Genomic DNA, 27,003 nt, shown 5'->3' on the forward strand with positions numbered 1-27,003 from the left:
TTCAGTTTAATGAAAACATTATTTTATTAATACAAAAATAAATTTTTACATAGCAACAATAAGCAACAAGAAAATACATTTATATGTTGTTACATCAGTTGGGGATAGACATTGAGGAATGTTTACAGCTTTATTTAATTAAATGTTGGGTATCCACAAGGAAAGCCTGCCACCTAGTGTTCAACATAAACATATGGAAAAAAAATAAAGGAGAAATAATATGGTTCCCAAGTGGTTGAATTTACTTTTTAATCAGTTTACTTAAAAAAAAAAACCACTGCTATTGCATTTCATGACACTTTTTACATGATCTGTAACGTTATTTTTGCTGTATAGTGGGTTTTCAAAATCAGAATACTCAAAGTATAATAAAAATATGCTGTTCATTTACTTAGAAAAAAAATGTATAGCAGTGGTGAATCCTTTCATCTGGTATAAAAGATTCATGTAAAAAAAAAAAAAAAAAAAAAAAAAAAAAAAAGAAGATTGCAAGGTTGCCCATGGCAAGACGTTGATAATACCAGAATTATATTTGTTCAAACAAAACAGTCTCCTTAACCCAAACACTATATATCCAAATAGCCTCATCATTTTTGTCCTACAAATCCAAAATCACAATAGGTCATGAACCTACAGCTCACCACATAAATCTTTGTGTTTCTTCACTATCTGGCCATTGAAATGTTTTATTCAAAAACAGATGGAATGTTAATATATTGACAGTGACATAAAGTGCCAACTCTAGGAGAAGCTTGCTTACGGATGGAATTGGTGTATTCAGTTTGAAGATAAGGTATGGCAAGATGAAATAACGAAACTCCATGAGTTTCTGAGGAACCGTGGAAGCTAATATGCACACAAAAAACATCAGGAGCCATAATATAGACTTAGACTTTAGAGCATCAACAAAACTCCAAGCTGCAAAGAGATAACCAGGGACAAGGAAATATCTTGCCAACTCTTGTCTCTGGAATATTTTCTTCCAAACATAAAATGGGTAGTGGCGGTTATCAGCTAGCAAATATTTGTGAACATAAGTGAATTTCCATATAAGAAACAGAGAGATGCAAGCTAGGGTTATATACCGGAGAGGACGTCTCCACACAGATCTAATAAAGTCTGTTATTTTTTGTACTGAAATGAAGATGGGAAATGAAAAAACCAGTGTAAAAGCAAAGAAATAAAACAACTGTGGAAAATGGAAAAGGGCTTCATGATTAATTCTGTCTCCTATTACTATCCCACCATTTACTACAAGAAAAGCAAGAAAACCCAAAACTAAAATGATGTATGGCCAGGTTAACAGGAAAAGGGTCCTTATGTTCCTGGAACACAAGGTGTAGCGGACAAGGAATCTTAGAGCTTCCACTACATCCGAAACGGTTTCCTTTGGCGAAGACTTTTCGTCATTCTTCTTCAGACGTGACCTCCGCTCTTCTGTCACCTTCTCCGCTATAACGTTCCCAGCACAAAAAATTACCCATATAATGTTTGTCTGGCGAAAACAGAAGGCACAAAACCCTAGAAGAGCTGAACTTTTATGGTTTCCGTAAAGGCACATTAAATAAGTAAAAAGGACAAAAAATGTGGATCCAGTGTCTGTGTAGTAAAGGAATGTGAAAAAATAAAGAGTGGGGAACAAATATAAAGTGAGGGTACACAAAATTCTCTTCAAAGCTGAAACCTGTGGATGAAGAGGAAAACAAAGCATTCAAAAGAATCTTTTCTATTCAACCTTATGTTATATATAAATGTATTTCTGTATAGCTGGGGTATGGTTTGGATTACACATTCTAAGAATTATTCACTAAATTATACGAGTATTTTTTTTAAATAAAGAACATTGTTTGTATATTTGTATGTATTAATATTATGTGAAATATCATGGTAAAATTACTGATTCTTTTCTTTATCATGTACATTTATGGTGTAAAGGGTCATGTATTTATTAGAAAAACTGAACAAAATAATCTAGATCTGACATTAAAGACAACATACAATGCTATACGATATGAAACTGCATAATATATAGGCTTTGGCAGCCATGATATCTAGGATGAAAGTATTGTGTATACAGCATGTATGCGGATAACGCATGGCATCTGTCTGCCATTCATACAGAATGTAACTAGATGGTGGATGGTTCATAGGAAAAATATGGTACATTTTAATAAGCTCCAGAATACCTCATAAAAGCATTTTCTTTACCTTTAAAGGAGAGCTCTGTATTTTTAAAACAAAGCTCCTATTTCCAACTATAAAAATGGTGGGGGATTTTACATTTGTATCCAATATAAAAAGTGTATCAAGATTTCTTGAGTGCGCAGTACACAACAAAACATTTTTTATGTCTTCGTGTTTCCCATTAAATATTGTTGACTGTAAAGTGTTTTTCTGATTTGGTTTGTAAATTAACTGGAAAGTGACAAATTGGAGAGTTATTATTATGGTGGTGTCATCGGTTTTGGTCACCGCACAATGCATCTCCCTGAAGATACTGTCCAGAGCTAAAAGACATCAAGGGCCATTTTTAAAAACTATTGCATAGGTAACTGAAAGGGTGATTTTTGCCAACAGCAATCAGACATTAGCTTTTTTTTCTAAACTGTACTGGAAAAATAACAGCTAATACCTTATTGGTTATTACGGGTAACACCACCTTCACAACACCTTCTCTGTACCTAAATTACCCCCACCACATCTTAAAAAGATCTATGTACACCCTGTTTCTTTCAGAAAACCTCCAAAAAGAAAATTGAATAATGATCTGGTTACGCGGGTCTTGAAGTTCCTCTAATTAATATTATGCCATTCTCATAAAAATAAAATGTTGTAACGGAGTTTATATTACACTTTATTAACATCAAGCAAGCCATGGCAACTCTCATCATGTTGTGCTGTACAGAGTGGCATGTGTCAATATGTTTTGGTGAACAGCAGACAAGTATTTTTATTAATCAATTAATCTGAGCACTCTTAAAGCACTGGGTGGGTACCTCTTCATCAATAGCTGATCAACAAGATGACAGACGTACTGGTATACCTAAAAGCCACGTCATATTAAGAGTATTTCTGTCTATGGGAACAAGTAAGTGGAATAATTCCAGACCCAGCCAAAAACATATAGGTGGAATTCAATTCCCCCCGAAGTACTGACGCGTTATAGATATTGCCGTTATTACGGTAATATTAACCCGATGTTAGAACTACCGTAATAACGGTAACTACGGGCACTATTATGTAATAACGGTAATAGTTTTCGTGCAGCGGTACTTCGGAGGGAATTGAATTCCCCCCATAGCTTTCATTGTGCATGATTAAAGAAATCTTGAAAACATAATCTGTTGGGAATTTGAGGACTTGGAGTTGGGAAACCCTGCTCTAGAGGAAGCACGTTTAACTATGACAGACCTTTAAGTACACTTAATGAACTTGGAAACTTACCTTTGTATGCACCCTGCAGATAATTAAATAGAACAAATACAGGTTGCCAAGACTGAACAGAAGGTTAATAAACCGCAGCATTCCAGAGGAGCAGACAACGCTTTCGCTCCATCCAAAGAGCCAGGCAGTAGGCTTCAGTATGCCCACAGATGTCAGATACAGACCAGGCAGGGTTGTGATCATGGGATCCCACTGAGATCAAGAAAAATGAAACACAATCATTGAGTGCCAAATAAAAATAAAAAAAAAAGGAAAATAAATTATACATATATTAGAACCAAACTCTGTGCAATATATGCGAGTGTATATTATATAAATACATTCAGGGTTTTTTATTGGGGGAGAGGTGTCCAATGTTGTAGCATGAATTCTATTTATACATTATTGTGAAACTGACAGATTTCAGTAAAAGTGAATATAAAATGTGAAACACAAGATGTAGAGAAGTATAACCACTTAAGTACAATATATTGAAAACTAAGTGCTCTCACACACTGTCAACAGAGGTTACTTACAAAGTGCAGAATACGTAGAACAACGTTCATTTGAAAACATAAATGTACATTTTCCCCCAATTAAGAATCTCTAACGCAATGAAAAAGGTTACAATCTCAGGCAAAAAAAATCCCTATATAAGGGTATGCTTAACTTTTGTTTAGATAATAGACAGACATACACTTAACCTGCATACATGTAAAAATAATGATGATGGTAAAAAAAAAAAACAAAAAAAAAACTAGAGTTCCCTCCTACAACAGCACTGAATATGTCACATAATGTTGATTTTATTTATTGTTTAGTTATAAATGTCTCATCCCTACAAAAAAAGAAGAAGAGGGTGGGGGGTTAATACATTATCACAAAGAATAACTGTGAGCTATACAGATACAAAATACAGCTAAACTAACCTGGCTGTATTAACTTTTGCACAAAAACTAAACAGAAATTGTCCACATTAATGTGTCTGAAATGATTAAATCACATCCACACGCTTACCAGCCAGTGTATAAAGCAGTGCTGCGGGCCAAAGAATTAGTCTGAATATGCTTTTTGTCAGATCAATGTATTATTTCTTCACTTTACAGTCTGCACTCAAAACACTCTCACTTGAAACATTTTTTTTCACCATGTCACAATTGCTCATTTTCTATTAAAATGTAAAAATATTTGTATTGAGCTCTATCAACTGTAAATGAAGCCACCCTATTATTTTGTCTTCAACAAAAAATATCATATTGAAACGATTATGTTTTAGAGCAACCTTAAGTACATAAGGATTCATCTGCAAACATCAATAAATAAGTTTAGCAACCTCCCTATATTTCATACAGTGAAAAATTGTCACTTCAGAACTGTAGGAAATTAACTCTTCACTATTGCATCTATAAATGCAAAGTGATTATAATACTAAAAAAATAAATTACCTGACATTTATTATGGTAAGGGCTCCTCCTCCTGAAAATAAAGTTTAATAAGTTCTATTGTCATATTTATATAATAATCCCAGCTGCTTTCCTTTAGTCGAGCCTTTGAGGATTGTTTTCCAACAAAGCTGGAATTAACAAATTTCCACTACACTCATACTGACCATACATTTGCTTTTATTACATTATTTGCACTAGACCAATAAAATCCATTTGCTGTTTGGTTGCTATGTCTAATGTAATTTGCACCCGTTTACTCTTACTGGCATAGAAACCATTTCAGGTTGACTGGCACTTGATGGGGCAGTTAACAGCAGGCCAGAAGAACTGGGGAATGGAGAACTGAGCTGAACTGCAGAAAACCATTTTAGAGTTGTATGGACACTAGACAGGTTACTCCATTAAAGTGGGAATGTATTTTCCAAATTTAGGGACCACTCATGGTTAAACCAAAAACAGACTTATTAATTACAAAGACTGTTCTTCTTCTTGAGCAACTCTCTACAATCAAAGCTGTAGCACAACAAACACTTTTGAAAAGTTAACAATTCATTTACATGGAGTCCTTTCTTTAGTCGTCTGTCACAAAACAGTGTCCAAAAACGATGTTAGGAAAAAGTTAGGAAAAAATAAGAACTTTTTATTGCAGGGTATAGATGAACCAGGCATGAAGTGTAATCAAGTACAGAAATAAAGATAGAGGAGTTCAGAAGAACCTAAGTGGCTGGAGGCCAAGCTAAACAAGGTGGCAGAGTAATGTAGATATCCAGGCAGGGCTGAAGATAACTTCTGTGACTCCTGTTCTAGTGTAAGGACTGCATACAAGAGCATATTAGTTATACCTGCAAACATGCTGAGCAGAAAACATTGCTGGAATAGCGGATGCAAGTAACCAGGCGGAGCAATATCAGGACTGGGAACTCACTGTAGTCACGGAGGGAATGCACACAGAAACACACTGGTAACACTTGTAAATATGCTGAGCTGCAAACAAAGCTGTTGTAGCTGGCTTGCACACAGAGGCATAGCCCAAAAAACAAACACTCTCAAGGTCAGAGATAATGGAAGTACTTTACATTAGAGGTGAAGCCAAAATTCAGATTTTTAAAAACTAAACAAACAGTCACAGGGAGAGCAGTATGGCTCAGAGATTAGAGTGTAGTGACAAACAATGACCTCCCAAAGCTGCAAAAGACCCCTATTTAAAAGGTAGTACTTAAGACTCATCAGGAGCAGCTGGAGAGTGACGAAAATCAGGAATACCTACTGAGCATGCTCATGGACTTTGTATTTGGATGGGGAGATTGTGACACTATGTTCCTTACCTCCTCTCTGCCCCTGCTTAATGTAGTCCCTCTTGTCGACTTGATGCGGTTTCTAGCTAACTGAAACCGACCAGTTTGCTCAATCCATTTCACCCTTTCACTTTAGGATCTCTTCCATTCACTTCTCTCTACATCTTTCTCCCACAATTTCCCTCTAAGTTTTTCATCCAATCTGCTTTTCTTGCATTCCATCTAGAAACAGTCTCACTATTTACTGCAAGTTCATGCAAGTCGAAAAGCTCCACACCTCTCTGGCATCATCTGCTCTTCCCAGCATCAGGTGAAGGTAGTTGCTGGATCTGGTGCACTTCAAGGTTAAGTGCACCTAACAGGAACGATAAGCGAGTACTAAACAATATCAACATTGCATTACTATACAAATGTAACACCTACGTACCATCCAGATAGCCATTTCAATCACACATTTACCCAAAGGCTTATTCACATTTTGGTTTTCATCATTTTTACAAGTGGTACATTCTGGATGTGCTAATTGCATCTCTGCCACTTGTATGGCGTATGGCTTATCGATCACTAGGCCAGCACACCTAAGGACTACATAGCATATGCGAAGGATCTCAGAACAGGGAACACTTTTTGAAATGTTGCCAGTGCAGTTGTCTTTAGCATATGGCAGTGTTGGCCAACCTGTGACACTCCAGGTGTTGTGAAACTACAAGTCCCAGCATGCTTTGCCAATATATAGCAGCTTATTTCTGGAAGGGCATGCTGGTACTTGTAGTTTCACAGCACCTTGAGTGTCACAGCTTAGCCAACACTGGCATATGTCATAGTGTAAATTTGGGAAGCACACTGGCCACAGGATTCAATGATCCCCAGAGCACTTTGCGAGGAGAAGAGATATGGTTACTGCATCATGACTGCACATATGGCAAACCCTAGCACATACAGTAGCTTGCTGATCTGATAGTATTTTTATTTTGCTTGTTTTTTTGTGTACATCATGAAGAAGAGATTAACTTTGCTAGTTGTAACTATTGCAATATTATAAAATAAACATCTGCAACATATAAATATACAATATATACAGCAATTTACTTTCAGGTCCTTTGTGGCCGGGAAGATTTATTCTAATTAACATACAGGAAGACTGCATGCTGGCAACAGAATACACATTTTGGGTGCTGGACCAATATCAACCTATCAATTCACAAGCTTTCATGACCAAGGCAAATATGTATTTAAATTGAAAAAAGAAGATGTAACATTACATATTTGTGCCACCATATGGTGACTGTAAAATTTTCACATTGGCAAATGTACACATTCCTGTTTGGGAAGATAAATGGTCACTTCCAGTTGTGATTAATGCTTAAGTTGTGTGGTCCCAATCTGCTCTAAAATCCAGTTAAACTTCTACTTTATTTGCATTTCTGTGCAGTGTTCTCCCCAGCACCTATTTCCCGGGTGCTCCACCCAGCGTTTTTTACTTACCACCCGGCTCTTGGAGCCCAACAGAGACCTGTTATAATAGAATAAACCATTGTTTTTCCCATTATAAACAGGCACTATGAGCACTACAGCCAGCAGTGTTTTTTTAGACCACTGAGCACTAGTCTGACCAGTCCTGGCAGGTGTGGACAATAACTTTAAAAAAAAAAAAAAATTCAATATTAATGCAAAGTATTACAACTGCCACCATCCGGCTACTTATTAAGGTCACCCGGCCTGCAAAAGTTTCTGGGGAGAACACTGCTGTGTACAAACCCGATTTATGCCAGATTTCTCTCAATCTGCATTTCTGTGTATCACAAACCTGCCTTACATATGACATTTCTTAAGACATGTTTTTGAACCAGTTTCTCTCCGATTCCTCCATGTCTATCGGTCTTCTACCTGTTTGTCTTATTTAAGTCTTAAATATTCTGCTCAGGATACTGGACAGTGACCAACTGTCCAGAGATTGTGTTTAATCTTCACTCTCCTTCCATGCAATTATAAGAAATTTAAACAAAACATATAGGTTTTAAAGCACAAGAAATAAGACTTTCAAAGTCAATGACAGAAGGTGTTTGAATTACAACAGTATTTCAGCAACTTAAGGATCAGTTGACCATCAAAACTGACAAATACTGAATTGCAAAATTATCTACAACATTGATCCCCATCCCTCACGACGTTCCCCACCTGGCTTCCTCTACAGCTCCTTTTACCCTAGCCGGGTGGCAATGTGGGCGTCCACATTCTACGGCTGGTACTCCAAGGCCTTTTCTCTGTCTGTATCCCTGGCCATGTCCCCATAATGGGTATATTGACCTTGTCCAGCTCTTCTCTGCCACTGCCCCTTACATTTCCTGGCCGGCATCACGGACCAGATGTGCCCCCGCATGCTGGTCCTGTCCACTCCCCTTTTTTCCTTCTCTTCTCCTTTCGCTTTCCTTACCCCAGGCACTTCTTCATATCCCATGTCTTTATTAAAACATCCGTGAGGTCCTCCTGCCCTTCTACCCCTCTAGCTACCCCGCTGGGGGCTCTCACCTCTCTTCTAGCTGTACACTGAGCTTCCGAGTTATTGTGCTTTTTGTTAACTGTTCCGTGCTGTCTCACCCTGTATCGTGTTTCTGTCTGTCTCTGTACGGCGCTACGGATACCTAGTGGCGCCTTATAAATAAAAATTAATAATAATAATAATAATAATAATAATAATCCCTAAACTTCTATATCTTTTCCAGACTCTTCCGGTGAAGGTAGCGGACTGTGTTTTGGGACTTGCATTCTTCCTTATTTAACTTTGTATGGCGTGCCAAGCCCCCTAGACTCTCTGTAGCAGTGCTCAAGAAGCCCAGGGCCCGGGGAGGTAGAGGCTTTCCAGACATTAAACTTTATTATTTGGCATCCCATATGACTCAGTTAGCGGTTACTTACGTCCCTTACCAGTCCATAGCGTGGGTGGATTGGAGACCCACTTCACTGGGGTCGCTTCCATGGCATCACTTTGGGTCCTTTCTAATATAGAAAGACCACAGGCCTCCTCTCTCCAATCTCTCAAATTTTGTGGGACACATGCTGGGTCAAATATAAATTGTCCTCCCGTATTTCACTTCTGACTATCCTCTGGGGCAATCCACATTTTCCTCCTGGTAACTCGAAACAGCAATTTAAACACTGGATAAGTGCAGGGAATACGGGTGGTGTTGGACCTGGCAGTCAATCGAACTTGGGCTTCCATGTCGGATCTTTATCACAGGTTTAAACCTTTTCACCTGCTTTACTTTGAATAATTCCAGGTCCGACACTTCGCCATGAACTTGCCCTCCCCTAATACTCTCCGGACCCTTACCATCTTTGAGCATATGTGTCAAAATTCCCCATTCACCAAAAGGGATGATCTCCGGGATCTATAATTGGCTTATAGAATATACTTTTGACACACCAGGCTGGCATGAGCAGGAATGGGAAAATGTCCTGGGACCTCCTCCAGATGACTCTTGCTGGGAGGAGATTGCAAAGAGCTCGATCTCTACATTAATTAAGGAAACTGCCTGCAAATTGTACTATAGGTGGTACTATACCCCTGACAAGCAGTCTAGAATGTTTCCAACGGCCACTGAGCTGCTGGTGGGAATGTGGCCAGAGAGGTACGATGCTACATATATGGTGGACCTGCCCTCGTATAGTTCCTTTCTGGAACATGGTCCTTACACTTATAAACTTTGTGTCAGAACAACAGATAAATAAGGACTCCTGGTCATTTCCTTCTCTCCCGCCCTATACCCGATGAGAGCGAGCCGTCTAACAAGCTTATCTCCCATATCTTGGCAGCTGCTAAATCCCTAATAGCAAAGTATTGTAAAGACCCTAATGTTCCCTCCATGCAGGAACTACAGTCTTTCATTTGGCATGTCGCAAGCATGGAGAGCATAACGTACTACCTCCACAATAAATCACATAATTTTGACAAGGGCCCCGTGGCATTCACTAGAAAGCCGTAGTTGCCTATACAGTACGGCTCTCCCACCCCACAGTTGGAATATAGTTCTTGGGCCGCCTCCGGATCCCCCGGACTGGGTACGGCACGCTGTTGGTGAGTAATACCTGTCTTAGTTAATCGCTTGGTTTAGTTCTCCCTAGCCACGTTCCATGTATACTTATTAGCAATATCGGTAAAAGTATTCATGCCTTTCCACCTCCCACCCACCCCTTCTCCCTCTTTCCTCATTGATATAATGTATAAAACATAGAGACACCTTGTATATTAACACTCTTACGTTTCAATATACTGTTTGTATTTTTCCAGTTGTTTCCTCTTTAAATAAAAATTATCTACAGCAAGCATACTATGATCAGCCACAACATGAAGAACCACTGACAATGGAAATGAATAACATTTATTTATCTCATTAAACAATGGCACTGGTCAAGGGGTGGGATATATTAGGCAAGTGAACAGTCAATTCTTGAAGTTGATGTGTTGGAAGCATGAAAAATGGGCAAAGGTAAGAATCTGAGGACTTGGACAAGAGCGAAATTGTGACGGCTAGCCAACTAGGTCAGAGCATCTCCGAAAGAACAGGGGTATGCAGTGGTTAGTACCTACCAAAAGTAGTCCAAGAAAGGAAAGTTAATGCTGGCTATGACAGAAAGGTGTCAGAACACACAGTGCATTGCAACTTGTTGTGTATGGGGCTGAGTAGCTGCAGATGCCACTGCCAAAAAGCACCGACAATGGGCACATAAGCGCCAGAACACAGAGCAATGGAAGAAGGTGGCCTGATCTCATCACGTTTTCTTTTACACAATGTGGAAGGCTGGGTGCCTGTACGTTGTTTACCTGGGGAAGAGATAGCACAAAGTACCTATGGGAAGAAGGCAAGTTGGCGGAGGCAGTGTGATGCTCTGGGCAATGTTCTGCTCGGAAACTTTGGGTCCTGGCATTTATGTGGATGTTACTTTGACACAAACCACCTACCTAAACATTGCTGCAGACCAAGTCCACCACTTCATGGTAACGGCTGATAGCAGTGGCCTCTTTCAGCACGATAATGCAGCCTGCCACACTGCAAAAAATGTTCAGGAACGGTTTGGGAACATGGCAAAGATTTCAAAATATTGACTTGGCCTCCAAATTCCCCAGATCTCAATCCAATCGAGCATCTGTGTGATGTGCTGGAAAAACAAGTTCAAGTCATGCAGGCCCCACCTAGCAAATTACAGGACCTGCTGCTAAGTCTTGGTTCCAGATACCACAGGACACCTTTAGAGGCTTTGTGGAGTTCATAACTACCGTAATGAAGACGTGCACAGTTATAGCTACATGGTCATGGGTATTGCTAATAACGCACAGGCTCACACAGTTTGAAGTGTCACAATCATCTTGCCTAAAATATACAACAAGCTGACAGTCACCATGTTCTTTGTTCCACTTCAGTGACATAACTTTTAAGCTTTTTCTGGCTCCTTTTTTGTGAGACAAGAAAGGATTCCGGCATGTTTTCTGAAATTCTTCATATCTTAGTAGCAGAAGTGTTTCATGATGGTAGCAGACTGAGGTTTCAGGATCATTGGTTACTGCATTTGAAACTTCAGTTCTCAGAATCAAAAGTTCTTTTTCTTCATCTATAAAGTGGTCCCAGCGATGTAATCCAATGGTTTTTGAGTAGATAGTAATATGGCAGTCCGTATTTAAAAGACTACCAAATGAGCAGCTGCCATGATTGACTCTTTCTGCGTCTCCCTTTCTCTGGAAAGTTTCAGTTTTGGTCTCTCTAAAGGGCATCCCCTTCCCATCAGTTTATGTTTGTTTCATTTCCTGTATGGGAGTTTTATCCCATTGCCTCAGTTTAGTTCACTTTTTTGGTATGGTTTTTAAACAATGTGCAAATTATGTATGCGGTACAACAGTAATCGAACATCAACTTCATTATTATTTTTTCTCCACTATGAAAGAGAGTACCCTGCTGATTTTTTTTTGTGGTAGTAATTTATACCTTTTTTTTAAACACACACACACCCCGCCCCCCCCCCCCCAAAAAATGGGATCCCTAATGTCAATTGAATCTAGCGTTTTTAATTCTATTCGAAAAATGTGCGTTTTTGCCTTAATGCAAAACATGAGGCAGATAAAGTAATGTGGTTTGCATTTTTGGATTCGGGAGGAAGAGTTACCTTAGGGGTCCAAATTTTGTGGCGATTCCTTAATAAACACCCATGATACTTCAAATAAACTGGATAAAAGGAGCCGCGATTAGTAAATGATTTAATAAATTGAAAAATCAATATTTAATCAACTAATTGTCAGACAGTCAAGATATTTGGCAGAAATAGTTGTTTTGACATCCTCTCTTAACTAAATTTTTTTTTCACAAAAGTCTGAGATGGGTGGTGGACAACCCTGGTTGAACTGACATGGAATGACCCAATGATAATTATGACTATTGTGTTATATTTAGGAATCTGTCCTACCATTTAAGGACTTAGACTGTGATTCTCATCCACTTCTGTAAGTGAAAGTTCTGTATCCTAAGGTAATGGAGCTACTACCTTCACAGTACCAGGAATTTCTCAATGTATGTGATAAAAAGAGCACTATCAAATTCCCTCTTCACTGAGTAGGTACGGCAATGCTAGAAATTGTTTCCTGGAGTTGCTATACCTTCAGTTGCACTTATCCACTAGGAGAACCAGAGCTGAAGGTTCTCAGAGACCACATTCATGATAATAAAGCAAAGAGATTAATCTATGCCTCCAGGTCTATAGCAGGCACACTATTTTTTTGCAAAAAGAAGAAGGGTGGTTCATTTGGTCTTTGAATAAAATGACAAAGAATTAAAAAGGAATCACTATAAAAAATTGCCATCCTCTTCCTTTAAATAACTAACTAATGGACAGACTTGCTTCAGCAAAAAATTGACAAGTTAAACGATACATACTCTGTAAATCTAATTTGTATAAGCCCTCAAGATGAATGGACAACTGCTTTCCGTACACAATGTGGACAATATGACTGTTGGGTAATGCCATTTGGACAGTGCAATGCTCCAGTGACTTTACAGCATTTCAGAAATTATATCAAAGACAAATATTTTCGACCTCTCTACAGATAGATCAGGAACCAACGGTGTTGGAACATCTCCTTAAGCACCATCCATATATCAATGTGGGAAAGTGTGAATCCAAACTCAGATCCAGTTACTGGATTAACCTCTCACCATACGTGTTATGCATGGTTCCTAGTAAAGTTCAAAATGTTGTGGATTCACCAAGTTCAAAGAATGTTAGATTTGCTTATATCTACATGCGATTCATTAGCAAACTTTCCCAATATTATCACTGCAATTTCCCAACTAGCAAAGTTGTCTACATAGGTGAGACCACTTTTTCTCTTTAAAAATCAAGGGATTTATTTGCCAATATCTTGATCTAGCATAATCTGGAACTTTCTTTTATTAATAAAGCTTATGACATATTCAGCAGTCAGGGGCAATTTGTTACACACGATAGGAATAAAGATGACCTCTCCAGAGAAAAACTATGACATAGGGAACAAGGAGATCTTTGCTATCATGGCTTCATTCACAGACGGGTCATCAAATAATTGACTCGCTCTTCAGAGTGCCCGACAATGTGGCATTAGATCGAGGAATACAGTTTACTGTAAATTTTCAACTCCTGGGGGTAAATGTATTAAGCAGCGGATTCTGAAAGTCAACGATATTGGGCGACTTTGCAGAAGAAATTTAAAATGGCAATGGCTTCAAGGCAAGTTTTGCAAGATTCTGCAAGACTTGCTGAATCTGCTGCTTAATACATTTATCCCCCCTGGAGTCTATAAGATTTCATCAGTCTTCTATGTGACTCTGCTGAAACCAAATATTATAACATCCTTTTGAACTTCACCCCCTCTAGGTCCTATCCAAGTTAGCAGACAAAAATAATTTATTGTAAAACGAACTTAAGAATTTCTGGAACCAGCACTAGGAGGATAATATTCTCTCTCGGTTACTGAATGAGTTTCACAGAATATAACCTTTACATGTAAACGCTTGTATACTTATTTTTGCAGATTGTATCAAGTTTCTTTAAATGATCAGGAAAGGTGGAAGCTACGAAAAGCTTTGGAATGTCCCAAATTGTCAATTGACTATTTTACATGGTCATTTGCTAAATTTTAGTCATTACTTATTGCTCTATGTTTTAAAGAGATCTTCCTTCATAGAAACATCTCAAACCTTGGACATGGCTTTAAGGGGTGTACCGGTACATCAACTGTCACTGTTCCACGTGATGATTTCTTAGGCGTTAAAATTACTTTCGCCCTTTATTAACAAAACTGATCGCTAAATGCCAGAGTAAAAAAGCATAGCACAGAAATGAAGTGGCAACTCACCTAAAAAATAAATATATATATACATTTTAGCATGCCCTCACCATAGATTACTACGTCTGTGAGAAAATAAGAGAAGCTGCATGTGTGATGGTTACCTGATTAAAGTGTCCTTTGCAATAGTGCTGAGCTTGGGGAATGTGGAAGACCTCATCCATGTATGCATCCCTCTGCTCTCGGTTAAGTTTAGAGAACAGTAAACTGGAGAGTAAAAAACAACCGCTGAATAGAGCAGAGAAGTAATAACTTTCTAACTTGTCCATCTTGATTCCCTGAGGAGCATAAATCCTAAAAGAAAAGATAAACATTAGCTAATTTTTACAATAGATTAGCTGCTGATATGTAGATATTTCAGACAGAGGAACGCCCTCTCATTAGAATGCTGTGGTTTCCTGCTCAGTAGTTTATATAGTATTTTATATTTCTCTCTACCTTTTGATGATATATAATAGTAATGTATAAGGGGCAAATTCAATTGGACACGATGCTCCACGCTTTAATACCGTTTACACGGAAAAGTAAGCGTTACTTTTTACCTCGCACCTCTATGGGGCGCAAGCAAAAGTGAACGGCACGGTCATTAAAAAAAAAAAATAGCCACGTAGTGTCTCACAGCCGTTCCAGGACACTACGCTGCAATTTTTTTTAGAATTGAATCTGCACCTAATAGTTATTTACAATAGCATTAAAGGTGTTTTTGATACGTTAAGATTGGCACTTTACACGCTGAGAAAGGAGAATAAATAAGGAGAAATGTAATAATAAAATTAAGTATGCAAATCTCCCATAAGTATTTTATTGGGTGAAATTTGTTTAAACAAATGGTGGGATACTCTACATCATTTTCATGATCATCAAACCATTCAGTTACTACATATGTCCTGCGTATGGTACAGGAGCATGGTCATCCTGATATATTCCACTCCCTTGAGCATATAACTTTACTTTGACCTAAACCTTGACCAAAAAATGCAAAGAAGCATACAGATCTATACATCGCTTTTGGAATTCGCTAAGCATACACTATCAGATATTTGAAAACCGAATGAAGGACAGCTCTAGTAACAACAGAGCTACTTTCCTCAGCTGAATTTTCCACTCTTTGTGTACTCTGCATTACTTTATTGCCAAATGTGCATTTTTAATTAAGTTGCCATTGTTGTTGTGTTTCTCCGAAACTTCCAAACCAACATCATCTTAACCACTGTTTCTTTCCTTCCCCCTCCAGCTAGTGGAAATATAGATAGAGCCTGTATGCAGCAATTTTATATGCGACTATAAACATCAAAGGGGGGTATTCAATTGTTAGCGAGATCCCCGGAAAAACGAGCGCTCAAAATATATTACCGTTAATACGGTAATATGCGCGTAAATACCGTTAATAAGCTCAGGGAGCTGCGAGATGAAATTCAGCGAGTAATTACCGTATTAACGCTAATATTTTTAGAGCGCTCGTTTTCCGGGGATCTCGCTAACAATTGAATACCCCCATAAGGATGGTAATTGCTTAGTTAAGAAAGAACTGTTTATGTTTGTGGGATGGTTAGAATTCGCTTCCACCCTACTAGCCCTGGAACATCACTTCCTTCCAACCCTCCATTTCCCACCTCCCCTTCATTACTTAAAATTGGTCATTTTCACTTCTCTGTTGTACTCTTATTTCCCCAGTTATTTTTTTTTTATTATGTATGTTTTTGTTAAATACTGGTCTGCATACTCAATTTTTGTTTTATTTTTTATTGTCCTGTTATACTAATGTATGTATTTTTATGCTTGACCACAGGGCCCTCTTTCCGCATGGGCACGCTGGGCAACTACCTGGGGGCACCACAGGCACAGGGGGCCCCCAAAGGCAGGGTCCAGAAGAAAAAAAGATTGGTTTTTTTTTTTTTTTTCTTTAATCTCCTTCGCGATCCGGCAACCTCCCTCTTCCCCTCCTCTCTGTTGAGCTCGAACTGACATTTTCTGTAAAGAGCGCAGAGAGAGGAGCCATGAAGGTGACAAATAAAGTCAGAAGAGACAAAAAAGAAGAATTGAGAAGAAAGAAGTCAATAGAGAGGTAAGTGAAGGGGGAGTGTGAAACAGGAGAGACTGATGAAAAAGAGCAAAAGCTGTATAACTAAGGGCAGTGTGAAAGAGGGGAGACAGATGAAGGGGTGCAAAATCAGCATAATGGAGGGCACAGTGTGAAATAGGATATACAGAAAGGGGAGCAAGAGCAGCATGATGGAGAACAAAGTGTAAAACAGGGGAGACAGATGAAGGAGAGCAAAAGCAGCAAAATGGAGGGCATAGTGTGAAACAGGGGGCAAAGATGAAGGGGAGCAAAAGCAGCATGGATGGCGCAGTGTGAAATAGGGGAGCAAAAGCAGCTGATGTGGATGTAAGAGGCATATGGAGAGATCTGATGGGCATGCAACGGGCATTTAGTTAGATTTGATAGCACGTGGAGTGGTGTGATGGGTATGTTGGCCATTTATCATTTTTTTTATCCCCACTTCAAAAGTTCCCTCCGCAGCAATTGTGAAGTACTGTGAAGAGACTATATGTAGCCCTTTGAACCCTCCTCTGCTGGATACAGCGAATACGAAACAGTTGAACAGCATGTTTTTTTTAATGTTTAAACACCGATTTTGTTGAAGGTAACAATAAATAAAAGACTAATTGTATTGATAATTAACATGTTTATTCCTGTAAGTGGTTGTGTATGTGGGGGCCCCAGTGCACTGCTTTGCCCAGGGGGCCCATAATGCTGTTAAAATGGCCCTGCTTGACCATTTACAATTACACACCAAAATTACCACAGTGCACCCATAGCCAAAACCTAAACAGTTCCCTTGCCACTCCTGTACTATAGTGCTCCAAAGTTCACAGCTTGGAGCTTGACAGAAGGTAGGTTGCCAACACAATCTGCATCTGCAAGAGATTCCATTCAAATCTGAGGCTGTGAGTAATGAACCATCAAAGGACTGAAAAGCTTTGATTGAGGCGAGTTTTTCTTATTATTGGATGCCCCAGATGTGGGAACACAAGATTTGGTTGTTAGCAGAAATGGGTTTATCATACACAAAACAATTTCAATGGAGTTGTACTGTAAAGTATATTTGTTGCTTACACACAATGAAGACATCTATTTTGCACCTTAATTAATTCACAAGGAATTAAAAACACCCCTGTTGTCAATTCCTTGTGAACTAATTAAGGCATAACTTCCCAGTGAATGAATAGACTACATTCTAATGATTATTGGTTCAGCTTACTATATGTAGGCATACATTTTTTTTTACCAACATTGTATTTAGCTGCAAAATTTACAATGGACCACAACAGCCAAACCAAGCTATCTGGCTGCTATTGTGCAATTCAAACATTTCTAATGGGTAAACTTTAACTTAGAAACCACTCCTATATTCTGGCAGTTACCTGCATCACTTTGCCAAGTTTCTTACACCACAATGTAATAATGTAGGAGTGGTTGTTCAGCCATTCTTGACAAAATTTCAATTCACTTTTACGTTGGACAGGTGCATATAATCCACTGGTTTTTAACCAAGTCCTCTGGTAGCAATTAATGTCACACACATCTTCGGTGAGCAAAGATGTGTTGACTGATTATTGATTGACTCATTCCATTGTTACCTATTATTTCACCTCTGAAGCTTTTATATGGAAAAGCATGCACTGTTGACAGTGCCTTAGATCAGGGTTCAGCTCCACCAATCGAACAACATAATTGCAAATCACAGCACAAACATCAGCCTTGACCATAATGTAATTTAACATTTTTTTAAATGTGTATCATTAATGATTAAAAGGATAAATGCACTTTTGCATAGTGTTTTATTTACATTTTAAGGGTCATATGTACAAAGTAGAACCTACAGCCTGGTCTCCAAAGATGGCTGGAGCTTCAGGAGAGATCATTTCTATATACTTTACTAGAGAGTGTATATATAGAAAAGTTAGGGATTGCATGCAAGGTCTAAAATGCACATTAGTGGAGATATCCTTTAATGTATAGTTTACTAAATGTGTTTTGAAAATTATATACAGTATACAACTTTCACATCCCAATAATAAATGATATAGCTTAATATATATGAAAGTAGAGACACTATCAAAGGAAAATCTATGGAAAAGTCCTGAAAAATAGAGACGCTCTGTAACTAACAAAGCAGCACTATAACATACTCAATCTCACTAACTACTCATTTTGGATTTTTGCTGGTCAAAATGAGCACAGTACATACTCACTAAAAAGAAAAGAACTGGGGTCATTAGCTCGTTTTCAACTGAGGACTGTTATTAGGTGCACAACAAGGCTCATGCAGAGAGTAAGCCTATCTGTGCCTACCTAGTGTAAAGACATCACCATCCCACCAACAGCAGGCTAACCTGCTTCACTGTCTGACATCAGATTATTAGAGCAACAAGCAGGGGAATGGCGATTGTATACATTACGGATTAATGTAATGTTATATAATAGAGTCTGACAGAGCAGCAGCATATTAGACGTAACGCCACCTATGGTTACTCAATAGACTATCATCCATAACGCTACAAACAGAAAGTAACAGGAGATAGGTCTGAAGCCATCGGAGATTAAAACTCACCCATTAACCGCCGTCTCTTGACAGACCCGGATGTGTGCAGCACTCAGCAAGTACCGGTCGGAAACAAATACATTGTTCCGGAGCCCGCGTTATATTATATCACAGTCTTCCGGGGATGAGACCCAGGAGCGCTAAGTGTTTCATAGCGGTGAGTTAGTATCCATGTGCCAGTGGCCGGCAGCGTGTGGGAGCACTGAGCCCATAGACTTGTGGTGTGTCTCCTCAGGCACATTCTCCTGCACAGCAGCAGGTTTCATAACATTGGTTTTGAACTGTATTTAAGATTTCAGTAGTCAGCTGGCCTTTTTATGTCAGTTGTCAGGTTATCGGCTTTCTGCTGTACTTATCCACACGTTTCACGCCCTTGTTAAATATATGGTTAAGGTTGCCATGTGTTCAGTTTACTAAGGACAGTCACATTTTCTTCCCTAGAAACCTTATAACTATTTATTTTTCACGCTAGAAAAGGTCATCTGAACGTAGGGCCCTATCTATCAAGTTCTACCATGTAGTAAATCCTGTGAAAATGCAGGAGTGAAGAGATGCGAAAGGAACAGGTAAATATCAGGTGATAAATGCAATAATTGATAAATAGGCTCCTTAGGCTAGGTACACACCAGAGGTTTCACATCCAATTATTGGTTCAATCACCTGATAAATGACTGTTTGGCCACATATCACAATAGTGTATATATTTACATGATGAACGACTTTGGTTCCAAAGTGCCAATTGTCGTTTCACTTGGTTGGTCGTACTGTTTGGCAATCTCGTTCCAATCACCTGATCATGTAGTGAATATGAATTCACAATCAACTGCCGATAGTTCCTCAAGTTGTGACTCCTTTCGGGTCGTGTGTATGTAAATTTCTGATGTCTTTACCTCTTCCATATGGTGTGGTGTCCGCACATCAGTCAAATGGCAATTTTTGCCAATCCACGTTTGCAATACCACTCTGTAAATGCTTTCACTGTCTACCCGTACCCTCCACAATCCAATTAAAAATACTCTCCTTCATCAACACCTCCCCAAGGGGCAGACATTTACCCTTCTCAGGGATTGGAAACAACTACGTGACTGTCAGAGATGCTTGTTTATCAGCTAAGCTGGCCTCCACTCTTCTGAGCATGTGTGTGAACCTGGTGTCTGTGCATAAGCCCTTCTGGGGTTTCACTGAGCATGCACCAGCCTCTGCACATGTTAAAGAGAACAGTGGGGACATAAAGGGGGTGGGGGGGAATGTGAAAGCATAGTAACTGCCCACAGAGCCCCCCCTTTCCTCCTCCTCTCTCAAATATTGTTCAGGGCGCCAGAAATTATATGTTGTGCTACCAGACTCTCTTCACAAATTTCATATGCACTCTCAATACCGAACTATTTACTAAATTCTCTTCACACCCACTGTGTACCAGCCACTGCTGTCCCAATCTCCACTCCAAGTGTCACTTGCTCCTGTTCTCTCAGCATAGCTCTCTCCCTCTATATTGTAAACTCTCACAAACAGGGCCCTCACTACTCTTTGTTCTCACGTCTGCACCATTTCATCAACCTTGCATGTCCATGTTCTGATTATGTATGCTGTGTTTAACTTATTGTGTGGTGGCGCTCTGGAGTATTGTGAATCCTACAAATAAAGTAGAAATACTTTTTATCTGGCATTTCAAACTTCTAATGCGCCCATTTATCAGGACACGTGGTTACAATAAGTGTTTTATTTTATTTGGTGCCCAAACAAATTTATGCGGTCTATGGGTGCCCTGGTTTATTATCTCAAATTATGAAAGCCCTGTTAATATTACAGGATCAATGAATAATAACATAGGTTTATGAAATTTTATAGTGCAGATTAGGGGCTAATTATGTAGTTTAGACCTAATTCTTCCAGTGAACCAACCCCCAAATACATAATTCTTAGAGCCTATATGGAACCTGCATTTTTATATACAATGAGTTGAGTGGAAAAGACTTCCATATTAACCTCTGATTGATCTTCATTGCTAGTTATATTAGGTCTTCGTGCAGTAATATTGGAGCAGTACAGTCTAAAATTATGGAATTGGTTCCATGTAGCTAGTTTAAGATGCAAGGCCAACAGCAGAACAAACTGCATAATATGTATAGTTAGCCAAACGTGAAGAGATTGAAGCTCTCCCTACCAGAGTGATTCACTGGCATTTGTAGGGAACCAGCTTACCTTTGCATGCACAAACCTAGCTTTTCTTCTGCAGGCTTGTCATGTACTAAATACATTAGTAATCATAGACCTATAGAAAACAATAGCAATTTGAGGTTGTATAATATTATCAGTTATTCAGTGATGTAGATAATATTGGCAGTGCACACAGTCTATAGACTTGCATTTACGTGTAAGATCTTTAACATGGTATATCCAATTTTTTTGCAGGGAGTGTAACTAAGTCACAATGAATGTTACATATCAACTTGAACTGTTCCCTCAATATAAAGTTACTCTACTTTTATTTAAAAATGTGAAAAATGCACCTCAGCTAAGGCAGAAAGCAATGGATGGATCTATTGATGGTGCTTTATTGAATCCTGCAATGGTAAGTATCTTTATTCTTACTACATAATATTTTCAATACAGCTTTATGTTTCAATATTTTTTTCCAAGCAAGGAGGTTTGAAAGATAGATATAATGCCAATTGTGCAATCTAGAGGTAGATACAGGTATATGTTGTTGGAGGAATAAATCAATTTATCATGCTTTTAGCAGTGATTGTCCTCAGACATTTCAGCAAATCTAGCAACTTACTTGAAATCTTAGATAAGTCTGCTATAGTGGCCAATTATTATTATCGTAGATTTGTAAGGTGCCACAGTCCTCCTTAACGCGGTACAGTAGGGAAAACAGTACTTGCCTAAAACAGGGACATAAAAGGTAGACAAAATAAATGCAGACATATATAAAAGGGTATGAAGAACCCTGCTCATTAGAGAGCTTACATTCTAAGTGGAAGAGGGCACAGCTGAAACAAGAGGAGCTAATGTGGTTCAGAGTGGTGTTTGGAACAGTTGTGAGGATGCATTATTGTGAATCGTGTTATCGGGGATAAGGTCACCTTTAAAAAAAAAAAAAAAAGATGAGTTTTCAAAGAGCATCTAAAGATTTGAAGTCCTGTGGGAACGTCTGATTGAGCGTGGTAGGGAATTCCTTAAGTGGAGAGCAGCACGTGGGAAGTCTTGTAGGCGGGAGTGAGAGGTGGTTACCAGAGACGAGACAAAACGCAGATCAAAGGTAGATCTAAGAGGACGGGAGGGAGAGTATTTTGATATGAGATTTGAGATGTATGCAGAGGTAGTGTTGTTGAGGGCTTTGTAGGTAAGGATGAGTAATTTAAATTTGATTCTGGTGTACACAGGGAGCCAGTGGATATATGGGTTTCAGGAATGCCTGATAGCAGGAGGTTACAATAGTCAGGACAGGAGATGATGAGACAATGGATAAGAGTTTTGGTAGCATTTTGAGTAAGAAAAAGAGGTATTCTGGCAATGTTTTTAAGGTGAAGTTGACAGGACTGGGAGAGAGTGTGGATGTGAGGAATAAAGCAGAGGGCAGAGGGAAGTGACACCAAGGCAGCGGGCTTGGGTGACTGAGGAAATTGTGGTGTTTACAGTGAGGGAGATTTGAGGGCTGGTGATGATTCTGGCAGGAGGGAAAACAATAAGCTCAGTCTTGGATATGTTGAGCTTTAAGTAGTGTTGGGACATCTATGTGGAGGTAACTGAAAGGTAGTTGGTTGCATGAGATAGTACAGAAAGAGATAGGTCAGGGAAAGAAATATAGATTTGGGTGTCATCAGTGTAGAGGTGGTATTGGAGGTGAAATGAGCGAATTAGTGCCCCAAGAGAAGAGGTATACAATTAAAAAAGTAAAGGGCCAAGAACAGAACCTTGTGGGACCCCAACAGATAGTCGGAGTGGAGGGGAGGATGTGCCAGAGGTAGAAACACTAAAGAAGCTGTTCAATACATACGAAGTGAACTAGGAAAGAACTGTGTCACGAAGGCCAATGGAGTGAAGAGTGTGTAGGAGAAGAGGGTGATCAACCGTGTCAGAGGCAGCAGCAAGGTCCAGGAGAATGAGTATGGAGAAATGACCATTAGGGGGTATATTTATTAAACTGCGGGTTTGAAAAAGTGGAGATGTTGCAGTACGGTGCAGTCATTACTGTAAGGTCTCTGAGGGCTGGACCCTGTGCGGTCTCTACTTTGCTCTATATTTGTGTGTTAAACACTATTTACTAGCTAATTGTTTAGTGCTGTAAAAATGTTTCTTTATAATAATACAATATGACAATAAAACTATAAAGATTTGCCATTATGCTTTGTAGGAAAAGTGCATCTTGATTAGTATTTTAGAACATTCTCTGCAGTGTAATAGGTTGAGGGAGTGTCACCGACCATGAGAAGTTATCACCTTAGTTGTCAACAACCTATTCATTTTGTTTAATGTTACAGATTTTAGATCCGCTTCAGGTTCTCATGGCAACAAATAAAGCCATTCATCTACAGTTGTTAAGAAAAATGAAAACTAGAACTTTCAATTCAGAGATTATTTTCAATTTATCACCTACCAATAATGTAAGTAAAACTACATTACTTTTTGTGTTGACCATCCAATATAGCTGAATAGTTTAATATGTTTGCAACAACTGTTTACTGTTTCATTGATCAGCATAGTAGCACTGTGGCTAGCGTTGCTGTCTCATGGGTTTAATTCTGACCAGGTCCTTATCTGTGTGGACTTTGTAAGTTCTCTCTGTGTTCTTGTGGGTTTCCTCAAGGTGCTCCAGATTTCAAAGGTCAATTAGCTCCTGCTTGTTTGTGTGTGTGCAGCAGCTTGTAAGCTCCACTAGGGCAGGGACTGAAGTGAATGATTAAATATTATTTACAAAAATCTTCGTAATTTATAGGTACTATATAAATAATGTTTTATTTTTTATATTTATGGAAGAAATGGTACAGAGAAAGCAAAATGCACGAACAACTTTCTGCAATACAAAACCATAACATATTTTCAGAATGTTTTATCTTATATTTATAATAGTGGGGGGGAAAAAATGGGTGGGATGTACGAAATGGAAAAAGGGGGGGGATGTGCGAGGTAGAGTACACAATGGAGTATGAGGGGGGAAAAAAGAGGTATTACCTTAGATATTATCATCATCATCATCACCATTTATTTATATTATGGTGGAGGTTCCAGTTTTGCTTGGCAAGCAATATTGAGAGGAGGTAGAGTCTAAAGTTAGGTTGGGGGGAGCTTTGATTCAAGGCTCAAGGGGTAGAGAGTGTTCTAGAGAAACTCGTGTGACTATGGTTCTGTGTTTAAAATAAATAAATAAATCATGTAAATTATGTGGTTTGTTATGGAGAAAGAATGTTATTTTTTCCATACTTGTGATATGCCAGGCATACTTCATAAAGGCCGAGATGTAAGGAGGGTTTGGTTTTCTCCCAATTTGTGGCTATTAGTCCTTTAGCTGCTGCCAGTAAATGGGAATCCAGTTTTTGACATTCTACATTAACATCTTGGGGATGTTGAGAGAGTTGCAAGCAATTGGGATATGTTGGTGTTTGTTATTCTACCATTGAATTGATAATGGAGTGTTCTCCTGTTGCCACACTTGCTATGTTGGGGCTACCTGTAGGAAACATTTTGAATATTCTATCAGGGGTTTAGTACAACCTATAACAGATTTTGTATGCATTTTCCTTGAGGCGAGTGGAAGTGGAGTCTGTAGGAACTCCCTCTCTTGCTTCCTCCCACGTCGATTCGTTAGGTGGGACGCACAGGTCTCTTTCCCACTTTTTGATGACTGCTCTAAGAACCGAGGGTGATATCAATTAAGAGACTTACGGGATGAGATCGTACCCTTCCTCAATGAAGACTTCAGACAGATATCCTTAAATGGATTTGGGTGTCATAGAGCATCTGCTGGTGGAAAATACATAAGCAAAAGTCTCAACTAAATAAAAATGACAATTTGAGAGAACAGAGAAGGTTCGGTAAAGGGTGGCCTCTGGATTGTAGGCAAACCCCAAAGAGATGAAAAAAAATTTGGGCTGAGAAAGCGTGTTTCAATATCTAGCCAAGCAATTGTGTCCCGATAGGCAAAAGTAGTTGCTATTTGACTCAGATGTGAGACTAGATAGTTTAGCTTCAGATCAGGAAAGCCTCTACCACCTCTGTTTATTAAGAATAGAAAGGGATTGTTCTAAAAGGTTTTTCATTCCATATAAATTTGAGAAATCCTGACTGAAGCTCCTTTAAGACCAGGATTGGGACTTTAACTGGGAGGGTAGTAACCTGAGGACTAAATTAATTTTGAGTGCTAGGATTCTGCCCAGCTGTGGAATGAATAGGTCTATTTCTGGAAAGCAAATTTGATTTCAGTTTTGATAGTATATAGGGGAAATTCCCCTATTTAATAAAGACTCATATGAAGAGGTAATTAACACCTCAAATATTCTATCTTTTGTTTCTGCCACCTTAAATTTTCAGCCGTTTGGATAACTGTCTTAATTTGCAATGGGACATTGAAAAGCATGGCCTCCGATTACGAAAATAATATTTTATATACTGAAAGTGCCCCATACTCGTTTATTAGGCTGTAAACAGCAGGAATAAAGGTTTGGGGTTGGGTAAGGGACAAGAAGATGTCATCTGCAAAAAGAGAAATTTTGAATTGGCACCCCCCCCCCCCCCCACTTACACCCGGTGAACCACTGAGGAGTTCCTGATTAATGCCACTATGATTTTTATCACTACGGTGAAAAACAGGGATGACAGTGGGCAGCCTTGCCTAGTCCCATTAGAAATGGGGCCTAGTGGGTTGCCATTCACCATCACTTTGGCCAGTGGTAATGTATACATTGCCTGGATGCCTGTAAGAAACTCGCCCGAAAACCCAAAAGTTTTAACCGTCTCAAACATAAATGTCCAGGAATTTCTGTCATCTACGAACAGAATTACCGCTGGATATTTTCTTCTATTTATGATTTGGTTAAGATAAATTGCCCTTCTAGTTTTGTCCCTGGCCTAACCCACCAAGGATTATTCCCACTTGAGCATAATGGGTCAAGTCCAGAAGAATTTGATTAAGATGGTTAGCCAAAATCTTAAAATATAACTTGATGTAGTTGTTCAATAGAGAGAAGCCTGTAGGTTGCGCATTCCTGGGGATCTTTCCCTTCTTCATGTAATATTTCTATTCTCGCATGATTCTCGGGAAGGGAGTTTCCTGGAGAACAACATTAAACACGGAGTAAAGGTGGGGGGCTAGGATTTCTGAGATTCTTTTACTGCCAATAATCCATCTGGTCCATGAAATGTAGCAGTTTTTTAGCCCTTTATCATTTGTGTGAATTCATCAGTAGATATTTCCAGGTTCAGTTGTTCTACTGCTGAGGTAGATAGGCTAGGCAAGCCAACTTTAGAGAGGAAGTTATTTATGACATCCTCATAAGGTGGGGGTCCAGGTGGATTCTCCTGCTTTAAATTATCATTTGGAATAGTACTGTATGCTCTGAATACATGCCTGATAATTATAGGGTCCTATGATTTAGTAATTCTCACTGTTTTAATAGCAAGGACATTATTCCATGTGGCTGTAGATCTCAGTATAGAGGCGAGAATCCTATCTGCCTTGTCTCCTTTATCATAGAATGTTTGATTTAACCATTTCAAGTTCTTGGTAGTCTGTTCGGAGACGAGGAGATTCAACTCTGCCCTTATTGAGTTGATCCAGAATCCGGTGATCTTAGGTTTGTTTATGGTGCAGTTCCAAGTTGTGTAATTGCATAGATAGGTTCTTATGATTGTTAATTTTA

At 39.0% G+C, this 27,003-nt stretch overlaps 2 protein-coding genes across 2 annotated transcripts in view; one reads left to right on the top strand and one right to left on the bottom strand.

Moving 5' to 3' along the window:
• On the bottom strand, positions 1–19,213 carry ALG10 (ALG10 alpha-1,2-glucosyltransferase). Its single transcript, XM_075208846.1, has 4 exons — positions 19,151–19,213; positions 14,636–14,825; positions 3,445–3,636; positions 1–1,684 (listed from the first exon to the last, which is right to left on the bottom strand). The coding sequence occupies exons 2-4, from the start codon at positions 14,798–14,800 to the stop codon at positions 638–640; spliced, it is 1,404 nt and encodes a 467-aa protein (XP_075064947.1). The 5' UTR covers positions 14,801–14,825; positions 19,151–19,213; the 3' UTR covers positions 1–637.
• The window catches only part of TPRKB (TP53RK binding protein), a 17,670-nt gene continuing 9,760 nt past the window's right edge, over positions 19,094–27,003 (top strand). The window contains exons 1-3 of the mRNA XM_075208847.1: positions 19,094–19,298; positions 21,554–21,713; positions 23,629–23,751. Of these exons, the coding sequence (XP_075064948.1) occupies positions 21,573–21,713; positions 23,629–23,751 (264 nt within the window). The 5' untranslated portion in view covers positions 19,094–19,298; positions 21,554–21,572. The remainder of the gene's footprint in view (positions 19,299–21,553; positions 21,714–23,628; positions 23,752–27,003) is intronic.

The sequence above is a fragment of the Mixophyes fleayi genome, chromosome 4 (genome assembly GCF_038048845.1).
Source record: "Mixophyes fleayi isolate aMixFle1 chromosome 4, aMixFle1.hap1, whole genome shotgun sequence".
Classification (NCBI taxonomy): domain Eukaryota; kingdom Metazoa; phylum Chordata; class Amphibia; order Anura; family Limnodynastidae; genus Mixophyes; species Mixophyes fleayi.

Excerpts from the sequence above, each read along its gene's own strand:
- ALG10 (XM_075208846.1), bottom strand. The coding sequence starts at position 14,800 with ATGGACAAGTTAGAAAGTTATTACTTCTCTGCTCTATTCAGCGGTTGT. Across the intron at positions 3,637-14,635 it reads GCAAAGGACACTTTAATCAG|TGGGATCCCATGATCACAAC; the intron begins GTAACCATCACA and ends TCTTGATCTCAG. Across the intron at positions 1,685-3,444 it reads TCTGCAGGGTGCATACAAAG|GTTTCAGCTTTGAAGAGAAT; the intron begins GTAAGTTTCCAA and ends CTTCATCCACAG.